Here is a 17,780-nt window from a genome sequence, read left to right as displayed (position 1 = left end):
GGTTTTCTATCTCTTTCTAGAAAACTCCAACAGTACTTTTGATCAGGCCTGTCAGTGTTAGCACTTCTGTTACCTCCTTAAAAGGAAAAAGGTTGTTCTCAATTTGGAAGTGATATCAATACTAATAAAGCATAAATGCTCATTAAATTACATAAATATAGCAATCTTACCCCAATAAAAAATGCACACATATAAAATACACTTTGTAAAATTTTACATTACTTACCAAATTTTAGTGCTGCAAGGATTCAACATATAAAGGTCCATATTTTCTATAAGAATAGCAGATGTGCTCTGTTTCAAGGCAAAGAATATATATTAAAGAAAAACAGTTTAAAATACTTTAATTCTAAAATTTTGCGAGATTCCTGTATTTTAGGCTTTTAAAATAAGCACATGATGGAATACATAAGGAGAAAAAAACTAAATGGTTAAAATTTTCCATTAAGGCAATAGCATTAAATTAGCCTTATATCAATTATCATGTTGAAACTTACAATGTTTGTTATTATAAAGGAAAAATAACTTTTTATGAGCTATTTTAAAAGTTAAATAAGGTTATTAAATGATACTTTTAAAGGTACAATGTTATCAACCAATATAACCAAAAATCGACACTACAAAGTATTTAAAAGCATAATGTATTAATTAATAAAGTTGTAAAATAACTCACATTAAAAGACAGTTATCATAAATGTCTGTTTTTAAAAAGTTGCTAGTTTCTTGTATTTTCTTTTTAAAAAACTTATATACTATAAATACCTTGGCTTCCGGATTAGCTGCCAAAATTTTGGCGCCACATTCTACTGAGGCATAATTATTTCTATTTTTCTGGACCTTTTTGGTAGCATGTGAACCTCCATTAGAAGATGGATGCAACGACTGACCTGTAGACAAACCTCATTATAAACATATATATAATGATTATGATGAAAATATCCCCAAGCAACACAATGATCTCAAAAGTAGCAAACAGGCTGCTTTCCAGAAATGAACAGGTTTTAACTCTTAGAAATACAGCTTTAAAATAAATGAGAAAACTCAAGCCAGGTATAGTGGCATATGTGTGCAATCCCAGCATTTGGGATGCCATGTAAAGAGGATTGCCATGAGTGTGAAGCCAGCTTGTACTTCACTGTTAGCTCAAGGCTGACCAAGGTCACACAGGGGCCTATTTCAAAACTAACAAACTAGTAATTCAAAGTGCTCTAACATATTAGTAATAAACTACAAAAATCCACATTACCTGAGCTATGTCTGAGAGCATAAAATGAAGATCATCCATGAGAATAGAATAAAGCCTGACTTTTCATGCTTTACCTTTTCTACTTCTAACTCAAACATCAACAGTTCTTAACTCAGAATTTTTATACAAAATGTTTAAAGCTTTCTGACCAAACTTTCCTCATTCTAACTATTTTCCCATAAATCAGAAGTGATATCATTATTCCTTCTTATTTTACTACCAGTGGATAATCTCTAAGAATGGAATTTAATTAAGGTTAAAATGTACACTACCAGTAAATGGCAGGTAATCTGCCATGTGGTGAATCTCTCTGATGAAGTTTTTAGAAAAGAGCATTTTTAAAGAGCTCCCTCAAATAATTAAAAAATTAGAAAAAAGTTAATCAAATCCCAGTGCTTCCTTACTTTTTTCTTTTTCTACTTCCATAACTTTCTTCTTCCACTCATCAAATGTTGGTATATCTTCTGGATCTTTGGGACCTGTGACAGGTGCAGGGTCAGTTTCTCCCGACTTTGTATAATCAGAGCTCTGAAAGAAATGAAAAAACGCCAAAACAAAAACAACAAACTTTAATCTTTTACAAAGATTAATAAATAATGAGTGTAAGCACAAATGTTTCTCCAACAGTAAATTAAAGTTTAATTTTTGTAATGAAAACTATTTTAACATGAAATATTAATTTACTTAAAAATTCAAGTTCATATAAAAGAAATGAAACTTCCAAGCATTACAAAATACATTCCTTTACATGTTAGTGACATAAACATAATTTATCTTAAAAAATAAACAGAATTCTATATCCTAAGCAAATTCATTACTCATTCAAAATATATATATATTTCTTTTGAATGGAATAGAAATATATTTTCAAAATTTTTCAAAAAATATTTCTATTCAAAAAGAAAAAAATGTATTTTGAATGAGTAATATTTCTTTTTCAATATATACATATATATATTTACTTGCAATACAACCACCTTCAAAAATAAATCTAAGACGTACACACCTACTTATTAAAGGAGTAATTTTAGATGTAACATTGTCTTTATAAAAAGTAACAAGTATTACAGGCTCAAAAATTTTAAAGTAATTTTAAAATGTTATTTTAAAAGCCCCAAGATTATTTTACTTTAAAAGAACACACACAAAAAAAGTGATCATATCTCATGCTAGCAAAAGGGTTTAACAACAAAAAAAAAATGGATGCATGAAATACACTTTTAAAAACTCCATGCACTGGTTATATAAAAATTAAAAATAAAATTATGCCAATAAGTTACATGAAACAAGCCTCAAGAGTGATTTATAGTATTTTCAACCAACAAATAAATGTATGTAAATGACTGAAAATCAATAAGCAGAAGAAGTAGAAGCAAGAAATTCAGCAAAAGGAAAATATAATCATAAAAATAACCACGAAAGGCTAATAAAATCAGATACACAAATCCTACCAATCTGATGGCAGTTTACAGTGTGACAGTCTTGGCAAAGTGTGACATATCTAATGCATTATGGGGAATCTATCAGACTGCTGAAGGAATCTTAAAAACAGTATTTGCAAAATACATATATACCCACTAATTCACACTTCTGTACATTGTCAGTAAAAATGCTTGTATGTTATTTTTTTAAACGTGTGTAATTGCACACTGCAACACTACTTCTAATATAAGGAAAACAGAAACTTAAATATTCCTCAAGTGAATAATTGTAACAGAATAATCAAGAAGCACAAGAGACAAATCCCAATGTCAAAACTGAGTAAAAGTCCATATAAAGGCAAGAACATCAGAACACTCTGTTTCAAAGTCCTCAAATAAAAAATTATAAAATCCCCAAATGTATGATAGCGCGGTCTGAAGAGGAGCTATAATCAGGAAAGGGCACACATCTTCTTTTTTTTTTTCTTTTCCTAAAGCAGAGTAATTTACTTACCTAGTCATGTCATGTTTTAACCATTTGGGTATTACAAAAACAACAACAACAACAACAAAAAAAAAACCTTAATGTGCCTATTAACAAAGTCTATTTAGAAAACTAGCTCTGGTAAATAATTAATTATAAAAAGTCACTTGGCTGAGATAGTAAAGCCCCCAAAACAAAAACAAAAAAGCATGTACATTCTTTGAGTTCTAGGTAACAAAGTTCCTCTCACCAAATAACAGATCTAACAAAACCATAAAATCAATTTCTAATGCACTGCCTACAAATGGAACCACTTTCTAAAACACTATGTGTCTAATGGTGTCACTATCCTGCAAATCTTAACAGCTGCTGCAAAGAGCTGCTTTCACTGGAAACCCAAGTGGCTCACATGAACTTAACTGGGCAAAATTATTCTAAATTGAATACTCGTGTTATTTCTAACAGTCTTTCTGGGATACTAATTTGTTCAGGAGGTAATTATACATTTAATTAAGATTTCATTCTTTTGCTTATTAGCACAAGTTCACTGTCTAAGGCCTTAGATACTGTGGGTTGGCTACTAGTTGAAAACAAGTAAATTTAGGACAGAGCTGGCTGCCAGGCTTCAATTCGTATTTGATACTGAAAGAGCTCCAAAGGAGACATTTTTAATGTTTGCCTATTTTGGGGGTGTGATATTTGACAAAAGAACCTTAACAGATGATCTGGTTCCACTGAAAAAATTAAAGTGAGTTCTTTTAAGAACCTGGACTACAGAAAACTGCGTTCTTGTGTTTCCAGGAAGCACCACAGACAGACACATCTCGTCCTATCGATAGTATAAAGCTCTGATATATAGGTTAGGAAGTTTAAATGAAAATTCACTAAAATGAATAGAACATCCCAAACTAAAAGGAATAAATGAAAATGAGTGGCTGGTATTTTAAATTTCTCTTTCATTCAATTTAGTTTGCTTTCAAGATGAGGAAAAGATCTCATCTCTGCTTCACCGTTATATAAAGTCCCTCTTTACTTTAAGAATAATGTTTCAAGAATGAAGTTTAAAATCTAGTTGCAACTTGCACATAAGTAACAAAAATGTGCCCTTAAAATATTCTAGCTGAGAAGCATGTATTTGCCCTTATTGAATTAAATGATATTTCAATTTAATGGTCGTGGCATCTATTATAGCTCTAAAACATTGCTTAAGTGAGGACTTTACTTATATGGCCCCAAATAGCTGAGATGGTGGGCAGAAAGATGTATAATTATATATAAAACCAAAGAGAATCTATACCAGAACACTTATATATGTAAAAACTAGTCAGATTATAAAGGAACTGTATGTTATATATAGAAGCAGAGTTCATATCAGCTGTATGCATATCTCTAATCTTATAACAAATACAGTTAGCAATTTTTTTCAAGATTCCACTAAAGTACATTACATAATGGATGGAGACAGTCAAGGTTATAACTCACCTCATTTTTCACAGTAACTGAAGCATTCAACACAGACTTTGGATCATTGCCATCTTGTTCACTCACTGAAACTTTTGATTCGAATTCTGATTTTGTTATCTTTTCTTTGCCATGTGAAGATGACACATTTTCTATATGCTGGCCAACGAGGCTATTTAAAAGTAAAAGATATATTAAACACCTTTTTTTTTTTTGCTTCCTTGGTGTGCGCACGTGTTCTCTCTGTCTCTCTCTCCTTTTATCTCTTTTCTTTTATCTTTTATCTCTTCTCTCTCTCTCTCTCTATCATCTATCTATCTCTATCTCTCCCTCTCTCCCTCAATAAATGCTTTTATGGCTTAAAAAAAAGATATATTAAACATATTTTAGCTGGATAAAAATTTTATACAATTATGATTATCAAAATTCCAGTTGTAATAGTAATTATAGAATCCTATCACAATCAGATGTGGTGGTGCAGGTCTGGAGTCCCAGCATCTGGAAGGCTGAGCCAAGCAGGAGTATCCTGTATGTGAGGCCCACCTGGGTTACATTAAGTTCTAGCGGTCTACACAAGATGCAGTCATGCTAAAAAACAAAATGAAAAAACAAAGAACTGTACTAAAATGCTTACACTCACCTTTCAGGCGGACTGACAAAAGCAGGCTGTTCAACTGGAGCATCTGCATCAGGAGCCTCACCGGCATCACAGTCAACTTCAGACGGCTCCGTTTCACCAGGCTTGGCTAGAGATAAAGTACCAGATTTTTCTATTTCACTAAAAGAGGAAAGAAAAAACAATAATCCAATAATTTAATTGACTTAATGCAAATTTAAAATTCTAATAGTGGCACTGAAACATAACCTAAGCCTCCAAAAGAAGAATGTTTTGTGGATCTATGGAATGTTTTTAAAAATTATTTTTAAATTGGACACAATGGCATATGCTTTTAATCCTAGTACCTAGGAGGCTAAAACAGGACTGAGAGGCCAAGGCCAGCCTAGGCTTTTTATTTTAAATCATGTACAACCAACCATCTGTGAGTGTACCTAGTTCTAAAACACTACTGAATTTTAAAACACAACATTAAATTAGTATTTGGTCTAATAAAAGATAAGACCTTAAGTTATTTTCCTAAGTGTATCTTCTCTAACATTCAATTTCTGTTCAAACTGAATCTATTAATAGCATTACATACAGCAAAACTACCAATTATCTCAGGCCATTCTGCTAAAGTTTTCCTGCACCTTTACAATTTTACTTTTGAAAGAACTGTGATAATATTTCAGTATTTTCCCCTGCCTTACTTGTAATTCACAATCCTTTTTAACAATATGGGAGAATTAAGAACCTACTGTTTACATAAACAGTATCCTGGTCTTAAATTGTTTCTGAAATAGCATCTAGTTTTTTCTCAACATGCTTTCTGTTCCTTAACTAAGCAACATTTATTCCAAACTGGCACTATCTTTGTGCACAACTTCACCAGCCCACTAACAACCGACTTGCAGCAGTATAAAATTTTTTAAAGTGGCAATAAATAACATTTGCTCTTACGTATTCTTTTACCTACTATTGTCAATCTTAGGATAGAGTAAATACATAACGTAATATTAAGAGATGGTGTTTGGCTTTGCTCTCTGCATTACATACAACTGAAGGAACTCAAAAGCACAAAATTGATTTACTAAAGATAACTTTTAAGAGTTAGAAAAAGATAACTAGTCACAACTATCACTGAAAACTAGTAATAATAAATAAACTGACATTTAATTTTTGAATAACTACACAGATTACAAAAAAAAAAAACACAAACAAACTCATACATTCTCCTGAGTAGAACTTGTGCTTTGTAGAGATTCATGGCCGGGCCATAATCGATTTTATTCATTTACTCAGCTAAGTAAATAAGCTCACTATTAAGATTACATTCAGTACACACGAATTAGACAGAGATACTATAAAATCTTATCTGTTATTTAGGACAAATATCAACCCTGAGTATATTAAGGTGTCCTATTATGGAATATTTCTAATTTGTTGTTTTGGCTTCACTCCCAACCCAACCTTCTCTTCATAAAGACTTACTCAAGCTTTGAGACTGGAGTTGTTTCTGAGGTAGATGAGCTGGAGCTATTTTCAATGTCTTCACTGTCCACAACTACACTGGAAGAATCTTCATGTAAATCAACCGTAGGGAGTGAGTCAACCACAGGTAGACTTGACTTTGTTGTTTCCACGTTCTGTTTTATTAAAGGTTTTATTAACTGTTAAGATTAATCACTTTTTTTTGACGGACAAAAATTCATAGAAAGTTGAAAAATGACTATGTTCACAATCTAAGGGTATTTAGTCCAATGGTAAGTGCTTAATATACATGAGACCTGGAACCCTAGGTTTAATTCTCCAGAACTAAAAAAGGAAAATTACCAAAGAAAAACTTTTACACACACACAAAATCCTTTTTTCCAACATTACTACCCTAAGAAATTTATTATTTATTAATAAATTAATAAATTTGTTACTCTAATACAGAACATGTGCATTTTTCATACAGCAGGCACAGCTTGCCCATTCTCCTTTCTTCCTATTTTATATCAGGTCCTACAAGTAATCCCACTTCTATTTAATTAATGAATACTAGCAGTAATTAAAGAATCCTATGTAAATATAAAATGGTATGATACAGTAATTATATCCCTAAAAATTTATAGAAAAATGTTTATCATTTAAATAACAATATAGCATATGCACAAGTATTACAATGCAATAAATAATTTGCTTTTCTTTCAGTCTAGAATGTTCTAGGTCATTCACCCCTCCCCAACAGAAATCGATCAAACACTTCTCATATCTGAAAACCTTTATCAGCCCCCCAAACCGGCTACAATAGAACTAGCTAGTTCCCATCCTTTCTATTTCCACTATTCCCTACTCAGACTTATTACATCCATAATAGCTCAACTGCTATTATTTGTCTCCCTCCTGTTTTCAATTATAATATAAGTGCATTAAAAAAGGAAAACGTTCTTTTGACTTTAATTTCCCCAGCGTCTATCACACAATGCATTTAAAGGTTTAACAAAGAATAACAAGTGAGAAGAATTCATATAAAGTTCAAGGAAAGAGGAAAACTATCAACTGTTTCAGACTAGATGATGTAGGCCTTGCCAAATAGGTGAGCCAGTATGGAAACAAAAAGAAGACATTGGACAGTGTAAAAGGTTACAATGTGTGTGATCATTTGGAGAATAAGTAGCAGAGAAATTATCACAAATAATACTGGTTTATTCTTTAAGGCAGGAAGTCTTTAGGAAAGGACATTATAAAATACTACATTATTTCAGCATATACTCAAAATTTTCTGAAGTGATTTTATATTTTTTAATCCAAGTCCTTAAAATTCAACATGTATTTTGTACTTAACAGTAAAATTTCAAAGGATTAGAGATAAAAGCTTCTAGAGCATGGTTCTCAACCTTTCTAAAGCTGTGATCCTTTAACACAGCTCCTCATGTTGTGGTGATTCCAAACCATAAAACTATTTTATTGATACTTTTTAACTATAATTTTGCTACCGTTATGAACTGTAATATAAATATCTGATTTGTGACCCCTGAGAAGATCGCAAACCACAGGTTAACTGCTGTTCTATATGCTTCAAAATATTCATGTAATTGAAGGGCAACAAATGGCAGTTTTTTAGTCTGTGAATAGATATTTGGCAAATGTTTTCCAAAAGCTAATAAAGCAAAACTCCCTCATACTGTGATGAACATGTAATACTCATCTTACATTTAATATGTAAGATGTTTTGCTTTTTTTCTTAATCTTTCTGTCTACAAATCCAATATCCCTAGTTCTTTCAAATACTGTTGAATTAAATGGTTTCCAGATGTATCAGCATTCTACAAGTTTTACAATATTTTTATTCAGGTTTTTAATATCTTCCATTAATTCTGGTGCATAAAATGAAAAACAATCATCTGAAGAAAAAGGGTAAAACATTCTATCTAATCTATTCTTTTAACTTTGCATCCTATATAAATTTAAATATTGACATCAAAAAATGTTCTGTGTTCTTCTATATACAACTACTGTTGTAAAATAAAGCAGGTCAGAAAAAAAATTACGGTACCTAAAAATAAGAAAATATTTATGAGCCAAATAATAGAACAAAGGAAGAAATAAATACTTTCACTCAAATTTTACTTCTAAGAAAACAATCATATTTATTATTAAATCTGTAATTTTACATTTACAAAATCAGTACTACTATTACAAGTACTACTATTTATATTGCTAATTTTACATTCTGCTATACGGTAATTTAGAGTAAAGAAAGACAAAGGCATCCAATCCTATACAAAAAGACTACAAAGGTATATTATAAAAAGCAACAGCAATATAAAGCTTACTTGTACATCCACAGTGTAGTCATCTTTTAATTTATTTTCTTCTGGAAGGATAGGTAAATATGAATTCAATTTTCCTGATAATTCAGCATTACTAGGTTCCTTTCTTTCATCCTACATTGTGACAAAGAAATGACTAAGAAAATTATTTTATTAAAAAAAAAATCAGCCATCAAACCTATCTCCTCCTTTGCTACAGAACCAGTCTTCTATACATTTGATTCTCAACTATATTTACATGTTTATTTTCTATCTCCTTCTATCCCTATCCTTGCCACCACACTTAAAATATAAAATGTTTATTTAAGAACTTCATTTGGTTGTTTAATAAACATCACGAAGTAGTATGTATCAGAAACAAAGTAAAACTTTCATAATTACATGGAATATACATGATTTTATTTCACCTCTCTTTTGATATGCTCATTAAAATTTTCTACACCTATGCCTTTAAATATGTTTCCTAGGATACACATTTCATAAAAGGAAAGTTATATTCACCTTTTTAAAGCTGAGCTTATCTAACACACACAAAATATCGAAATGTTCCCGGAAATAATTTTTCCTCACTTAATGTTTACTTAATTCATTTTATACCATTTTATATTTAAATATATTATCAAAGAAGAAGTTAAAGAAAAGTTTTATGGACTGTGAATAAAAGCATAAAATTTTATGTTTTGTTTTTAAAGATTTAGACAAATTTTCAAAATGTTTACATCACCCATCCCAGGAATAAATTTTATACAACTCAAAAAATTAAATAATCTTATCCAAATTATCAGATCTCAAACTTCCAAATATGTAAACAAAAAATATGTCATAATACATATGCTTAACATGCCTATATCGGTATACATGCAGGCAAGCTGAGGAAAACACAAAAATTCATGAAGAAAAAAATACATTCTCATGTATCTATATAATAAAACGAAAATGTAGCCATTCTGAAGAAACAGTAAACGATCAAAGAGCATGAGGATATACCTTGGAAAAGGAAGGAAATCACTCTGTGGAACATTTTTGTTATCTCAATGGAAATGAAAATATTAATTTGTGTTCCTATTTAAATGTATATCTATACCCACAGGAAAACACCTGAACATTCACAACAAGCAGTAAACTAAGGTTCCTTTGGGAATACAAAGAGGATTGTTTTATAGTTAGCCTTAGTTATTTCTATAATTCAAAATACACAGAATTGGATGCAAAAGACAAATACAAGTCAATATTTATCTTTATCATTTGAAATAATAGTTATAAATGATTTCAAAACTATCAGGTATTTTAATTTATTCACTGCACCTAATTATTTCTAAGGAAATACAAAGCCTCCAACTGCAACTTCTCTAAGCACTTACTGCTGATAGCTTTTAATTTATAAAAGTATATTTCTCTTTAGCAATAAAAGAGCAATCTTATTGAATATACATCATTCTTATTCCCTACTGTAGAACATGGTATGTTACCAAAATCTGAAATACAGCAACAAAAATTAACACACAAATATCTCTGAGCTATCATAATGTCAAAATTACCTTGGTAGCTCCTCATAACAAACAGAAATCCCCAACAAATTTGTAGCCTAGTATTTCTCAAGTTACTTTCATTCTAAATTAAGACAGTCTTAGAAAGCAAGACTGTCAATTCCATTTAAGGTACCTTTTTCTGGGACTGTGCGTCTTCACTTTCTAATGCACAATTGTCGTCTTGAGGATAATATGATGCTGAAGCTGAAGAACTCTCTTTACAGCACACATGCCAACTAGGAAGCCTGCAGACACCAACCAGCAGCAACAATGAACAACACAGAAAGGAAATTAACATACACTTTTTATAGACTACAACCTGAGGCAATAAAAAACAAGTTCTTGTTCTAATCTCAAGAACACAACTTTAGAGTATGAATATCTTAAAAGGGAAAAAGCTAATTAATTCTATTGCTATCACTGCCAAGTAATACATAAATTTCTAGAGAGTGCAATAAAAACAACCTCACAAAAGAAGCATCTGATAATTCTCACAGCAGGTACAGAACGTAATCAGAGTTAGCCTCCTGAGAAAGTGTCCAGATGTCGAAGACATTTACAAATATTTAAAGATAACTCTAAAACCTGCATCAATTATTTCAAAGCATGGATCTAAAACTTGAAACTATTTTTACATAAAGAATTCTGACAGCCAGAAGTAACAGAAACTGTATAAGTACAAATACTACAGGTTGCTAATATTATGAAATAAAATACAGCTCTTCTAAAGCAAAAAATTCTCTACCAATTTAGCAAGGAAGAATAGAATACCTTATGATTATTTAGCTGAAAACAATCAACAAAAATAACTACACAAACATCTCTGAGCTATCTTAATGTCAAAATAATCTCAGGAGTTCCTCATAACAATGAAATAGAAAAATCTCTACCAAATTTTTAGCCTAGTATTTAAGTTACTTTCATTCTAAATTAAGACAAATTAGAAAGCAGACTGTCAAAACTGGTTGAGATACAAATCTATTTTATTTGTAATGCATACCTAGGACCATCACCATTTCCACTAAAAGACAACTGGATAAATTTACACAGCTATAAAGATTCTTCAAATGAAAAGCACACATATACAGTATAGGAACATATATGCCATATAATAGAAAGTTAGTATAAAAAAAAACAAACAAAAATAATCATGAAACAAGACCAGCATCGCTATCTCCTGTCACTAGTATCATATGCTATAAGAATTAAAAAAGAAAAAAAAAAGAAATATCCCACAACAGGACAATGTACAGTGAATGAGTCAGAGATCTTGGAATACTCAGCTCTAAATGAGAGGCCTCCATCAAATCTCTTCCTTCAGAGCTCAGGGAATCCTTCAGAAGAGGATTATAAGAGCCAGAGAAGATGAAGGACATCAAGGATACTAGGCTTTCTACACACCAGAAGGACTAATGCTCATATGAACTCAGAGACTGTAGCAGCAAGCACAGGGCCTGCACAGGTCTAAGCCAGATGGGGTACCAGCACTGAGAGGGGAAGTGAACATAAGCCAACACAAGCTCCCATCCCTAACCCAGAAGCTATCTCCAACTGATAATCGCTTCCAAAGGAAAACTGAGTTTCTCCAATGGAGTCTCACTGGGTATAAAAACAACTCTTCAGGACAGACTCCAAGCCCATCAGCAGACAGCCAACACAAAATGAACTCAATGGCATTTTGTCTTAGACAGCTTTGTCTGGGCATTACTGTTTTTTTTTTCCCCTCTTATAGTCTTCCGTGTATATATTAATTTTGCTGGGATTTCTCTCTGTGTGTATGTGTCTGCATATGCTTCTTAGGCTTTCTCTTTGGTTCTTTTTCCTTTTAATTATTATCTTTCTTTTTTTGAGCCTGTCTGTCTCCTGAGTCCTGGGATTAAAGGTGTGAGCCATCACTACCCAGTCCATTTTATGTTTCATCCTATTCTGGTTTGCTTATTTTCACTTTATATTGTTATTATTTTTTAGAAGTCCGTTTGTATTCTAATGAGAAAGAGAAAGAAAAGGGGTGGAATTGAGTGGGTGCAGAGCTGAGAAAGAGAAAAGGGAAGAGAAAACCGTAATCAGAAATACTGTATGGGGGGATCAATTTTAAAAAAGTACCAAAGTGGAAAAGTAACAATAAAATTATTATGAGTTACAAATAATAAGTTTATCATATACAGATGAGTTCACATAAGTGTAAAATATAAAGGAATTAACTATTACAAATAAGATATTAAAAATTACATTCCTAGTTATAAAATGTTATATAAGTCCTTACTTGCAATAAATAAAAGATAGAAACTTAACATGAAAACTATTAAATCAAACTATTTGAGATTGCCAATATCAAGACAACTGCTTTACTTGAAAAAATGTCATCTTAACACAATTCAAACTATTGACATATAAGGTAGATTTTTAAAACCACATCCAGAAACAAGGATGGATACCTTTTGAAAAAAATAAAAGTAGGCTAGTGCTAGTAAAGACAGTTCTAATGCATACAAGGACTCACTAACCTATGAAGCTACAATTACAGCAATATGGTTCTGAGATAGAAGGATCAAAGGGACTCTATCTTCTGTCTAGAAAGAGTAGCTTCAGGACGACAGCTAAAAACAAGGAACGCAGGGGAACCAGTCTAGATGGAAGGTTATCAAAAGGTCATGAGCCTGACAGAAGGTAAAATTCATACCTAATGATCAGTCTTTGAAAGTCTCAAGTATACCCTGTAACTGGAAAGATTTTTTACTTAAAGAAAACAAAGCAAATTTAGTAAAAGCATGTCAGTACTTCTGGGAAGATGATAGGAAAAAGGGAACTATCAGATTATACAACATGAATCGGCTGTGAACAGCATTTATATAGCCATAACCATACAAGGACTAAACCTAAACTATTCGAAGCATGTAAAGGAATCTAATCATCTATACTATGTAGAACAGTAGTTAACACTCATGCTAAAGAATGCTTCCAATACCAAATTCACACCTCATTCTTCATACAGGAATACAGTGCTGACAATTTAGGGCAGTACGGTTCAAGTTAACAGTGAAAAATACAGGTTTTATTCTTTAACATTACTACTTAAATTTTTTTAAACTATGTTTATGAAGTTCTATGAAGTAATACAAGACTTATGAGAAATGAGTAAATGACACGGAAGTCATTCTGGTTAAACACTGGTGATGAAATAGTTCCAAACTGTCATTTGGCTTCCAGAGTCTTGCTTAATAGGCACAAACTTTTTTTCTTTCAAATGCTTGGTTTTAAAATTTTTTTTTTCAGGAAGTCAAATCCTGTTTTTTATTGCTTTAAAATATTATTGTTACTAAGGGAGTGCTTGTGACTATATGAAGGCAGAAGAGGATTCTACTTTCTGTTCTGTGTTTTTTTTTATTTTATTTTTATTTTTTTTTTATTGAGAAAAGGAGAAAAAAAAAAAAAACAAGTTTCCACCTCCTCCCAGCCTCCCATGTTCAGAGAGTCCAGTTTTATCCCATGCTTTTTCAGTCACAGTCCAGCTGGCCTTGGTGAGCTCCCAATAGATCAGCTCCACTGTCTCAGTGGGTGGGTGCTCCCCTCGTGGTCCCGACTTCTTTGCTCATGTTCTCCCTCCTTCTGCTCCTTATTGGGACCTTGGGAGATCAGTCCAGTGCTCCAGTGTGGGTCTCTGTCTCTATCTCCATCCATCACCAGATGAAGGTTCTATGGTGATATGCAAGATATTCGTAAGGGGAGATGGGGAGAGAAAAGTTAGAAGGGAAGGAGGGGGGGCCTTGGGGAAACAGGAGGATTGGGATAAAGGAAGGTTGGACAGGGGAGCACGGAACCACAATTCTTACTTAAGGGAGCCACTGTAGGGTTGGCAAGAGACTTGAACCTAGAGTGGCTCCCAGGAGCCCAAGGCAATGTCCCCAGTTAGTTCCTTGGGCAGCTGAGGATAGGGAACCTGGTTTTAAAATTTTAAAATACATACACATATAGATATGGATGTATATATGTATATGGGGTTCTTTAAAAACTGCTTTGCTTCTGCTTGGTCTCTTAGTCTCTTTGTAGGTAAGAGCACAACGTGTCCCTTCTCCTTTCAGTCTAGCTGAGAAAACTCTTTTCTACTGCTTGCTGATAATCAAACCTCTCAATCTAGAAGTTCAGATAATTACCAACCATCACTCAAGAACTGGTCTTGGATTTTCTCAAGTCACTATACTACATATATCAAATCTATTCAATGATTGATGACTAAAGATTGATCTATAATTTCAGTAATCCATCACGAAGAAGCACTGAGCAAGGTATGTAATGTCTTATATCTTAACCTACCATTACTAATTTTGCCAATAAAATTTTTCTTTAAGCTACTGAAAATAATCAGACACTAATCATAGTCAAAATGGCCTATTTTAAGAAATTGTGCAAGATGTATTTATCCTATAAAATTCAAAACAGTGCTTTTTCTATAGTAATTTCGGTTCAAAATACAAATAAAGTTCCCAAATAAATTAGTGCCAGGGTAACAGTATAGTCTGGACAAAACAGAAATCTACACATAGAACAATAAAAAGCCTCAAAAGTAGGTTCGAGACTAAGTCTTCAAATTTTCATCCTCAGGCAAACATTTAAAAGAATTTCATTAAGGGACTGATAAATATCAGACGTATGGGGCTGGAGAGACGGCTCAGTGGTTAAGAGTACTCTTAACTCTTGATGAGTACCAGAGTTCAGTTCCCAAAACTCAAGTTGCATAGCTACAACAAACAGTCTCTAAATCCAGGGAATTCCATGTCTTCTTCTGACCTCCATATACAACTGCATTCACACTGTACATACCCACACAGAGATATGCACATATATACAAAATTTAATTAATCCTTTTTAAAAATTAAAATAAAAAGTGTAAGGCTGGGGCTGGAGAGATGGCTCAGTGGTTAAGAGCATTGACTGCTCTTCCAGAGGATCCAGGTTCAATTCCCAGCAACCACATGGCAGCTCACAACTATCTGAAGATCCAGTTCTAGGGGATCTGACACTTCTCACCAATGCACATAAAATAAAAAAAGTTAAATAAACCATAAAAAATTTAAAAAAAAAAAGTGTAAGGCTACTGTAGCCATTAACTTTTTTATGATAAATATTCTACAAACTCTTTTTCCTTCAGATTACCAAACAAATATGTATGAATGCATGTCTGCCACTTCCCAAACATCATCTTTTCAATTCCCAAAAGTTTATCAACACCTCCCTCTTAAAAAACAAGGTGTTTTTGTTTTCAGACTTTTCAACCTTATCAGACACTAACTGCTGACAAAGTGATCTTAAAGGTCTTTCCACCTTTGTTTCCAGTTTCCTCCTTTCTATCCTTGACTGTCTCACGTGACAGACTGGCCTTGAATTGCTTATCCTCCCTCCCACCAAGTGCTGGGATTACAGCAAGGCATCAGTGTACCAGGTCTTCAAAGCTCTTTCTTTGTCATTTTTGACTCTTATTATCTAAGAAGCTCAAAATGTTTCGAAAGTCAAACATTCCGCTTTAAAAATAATTTCCTCTATGAAGACAACTCCAGCCTTCAATCTCTCAGGCCTGCATTTTTAAGTCTTACACAATTCTGGGTTTAGTTCATTCCCCTCCAACTAATGGATCATTCCTCTTTCAATCTTTTATTAACTCTTCCATTTCCTTTTGTACACCACCAACATAAAGCACACATTTCTCTCTCTCTCCTCTCTCTCTCTCTCTCTCTCTCTTTGAACCTATTTCATGAATTCATAATTTAAGATATAAGGGTTTATGTTCTCATCTACATGTTTCAATAAACTACCTTTTCTTGTCTGGCAGACTCCTACAAAGAATGCAGAGGAGCCTTGGTAGATCTGCTGACGGTGAGATGAGTAACGGAAAGGAGTGCTCAACAAGAGCAGGCTAGACACAAACTACGACTGTTCTTTTGAATACTAGCTTAATGCTGTGACTTTCACTCCACAGTTGCACTATGGGTCAAATTCACAACCACATAACCAGATCATTTACTTCCATAAAATGTGTGCTTAATGCACTTACTTTCTTCATTCTTGCTGTGGCAAACTCAATTACTCTGCTTCAAAGTACCTGTTCTCGTTAAGTCTCTCTTCTGAAACACATCTAGCACAACAACGTCAAAAAACAAAACAAAACCCTCAAAATAAATTCCCTTGTTGGATATTTATCATCTAGCTCTTTGGCTTTACTTATAAAATTTATCATACTCTCACAAATATATCTGCCATTTTTCCTTAGGCTTAACTGCATTACCACTTCTATCCATTCATTATTAATTTACCCATACTCTTTCCCCTTGACAATTAAATACCACCTGCTCACTGCAGGCAGTGAAACACATACATACAGATTAAGCCATCATTCATATAAGCATCATCAGAGCATCTTATTTAAGCTCATGAAGCACCTGTTCACACACGAGAGTTTATAACTGGCACATACATTCAAGCCTTCCTAGCAACTCCAGTCCTATTTTTTTACATTTAATAACTACTATGAAACTCAGCTTTTTTAACAAGTCAATAGCATTCTAATCATATTTCTAGGATGTTGGCTGTATAAAAATAGCTGAGTTTATTTAATCCAGTAACATTAAATTGAATACAAAAACAAAAATACCCATAAGGTAAGAATCCTAGGAAAATGTACTTTTTTTCTTTTTTTTCTTTCTTTTTCTTAAGACAGGGTTTCTCTGTGTAACAGCTCTGGCTGTTTTGGAACTTGTTCTAGCCAGGCTAGCCTCGAACTCACAGAGATTCTCCTGCCTCCACGTCCTGAGTGCTGGGATTAAAGGCATGCACCACCACCACCCAGCTGGAAAGTGTGCTTTTTAAAAGAGTTTCAGATTGTTAACTCCTGCTCTTAAATCCTCTCTTGGCTCATCCAGGCACCTTTTCAATAAGAAATCTGTCTGCAAAAAAGGAGGCAAAGAAACTAGTTCAAGTTTCTACTGGCACAGAGGCAGAAAATGACGGTTAAGAGAACACAGGCTCACAACTCATAGCTACCTGGATTCTGGATCCATCCCAAAGTAGCTGTGAGAAAACTTGGCCAAGTTGCTTAATGTCCATGTGTCTTCCTTCTCCATCTTTAAATGAAAATGTCCATACTAAAAGGCTGTATATTTCACAAGAGTTGCAATGATCATAAAATTAATACCAGACCCTTTCCACTACTCTAATACAGGTGTCTACCTGTA

General features: G+C 33.0%; 1 protein-coding gene across 3 annotated transcripts in view; it reads right to left on the bottom strand.

The window, feature by feature from the left end:
• Nucleotides 1–17,780, bottom strand: part of Suco (SUN domain containing ossification factor) — a 60,658-nt gene that overhangs the window by 37,120 nt on the left and 5,758 nt on the right. For 2 of the 3 annotated variants that reach the window (XM_041662509.1, XM_041662508.1), the window contains exons 2-9: nt 10,691–10,802; nt 9,032–9,142; nt 6,702–6,856; nt 5,253–5,390; nt 4,634–4,784; nt 1,651–1,774; nt 763–899; nt 227–294 (exon numbers count right to left, since the gene is read on the bottom strand). In XM_041662509.1, coding sequence (XP_041518443.1) covers nt 227–294; nt 763–899; nt 1,651–1,774; nt 4,634–4,784; nt 5,253–5,390; nt 6,702–6,856; nt 9,032–9,142; nt 10,691–10,802 — 996 coding nt within the window. The remainder of the gene's footprint in view (nt 1–226; nt 295–762; nt 900–1,650; nt 1,775–4,633; nt 4,785–5,252; nt 5,391–6,701; nt 6,857–9,031; nt 9,143–10,690; nt 10,803–17,780) is intronic. The other variant, XM_041662507.1, reaches the window with a different exon arrangement.

Source organism: Microtus oregoni, unplaced genomic scaffold (assembly GCF_018167655.1).
Source record: "Microtus oregoni isolate MIOR12 unplaced genomic scaffold, Mior012 000013F_ref0000133, whole genome shotgun sequence".
In the NCBI taxonomy this organism is placed as follows: Eukaryota; Metazoa; Chordata; class Mammalia; order Rodentia; family Cricetidae; genus Microtus; species Microtus oregoni.
Note: the sequence above shows the minus strand (reverse complement) of the source record. Positions and strands in the feature narration are given on the sequence as shown.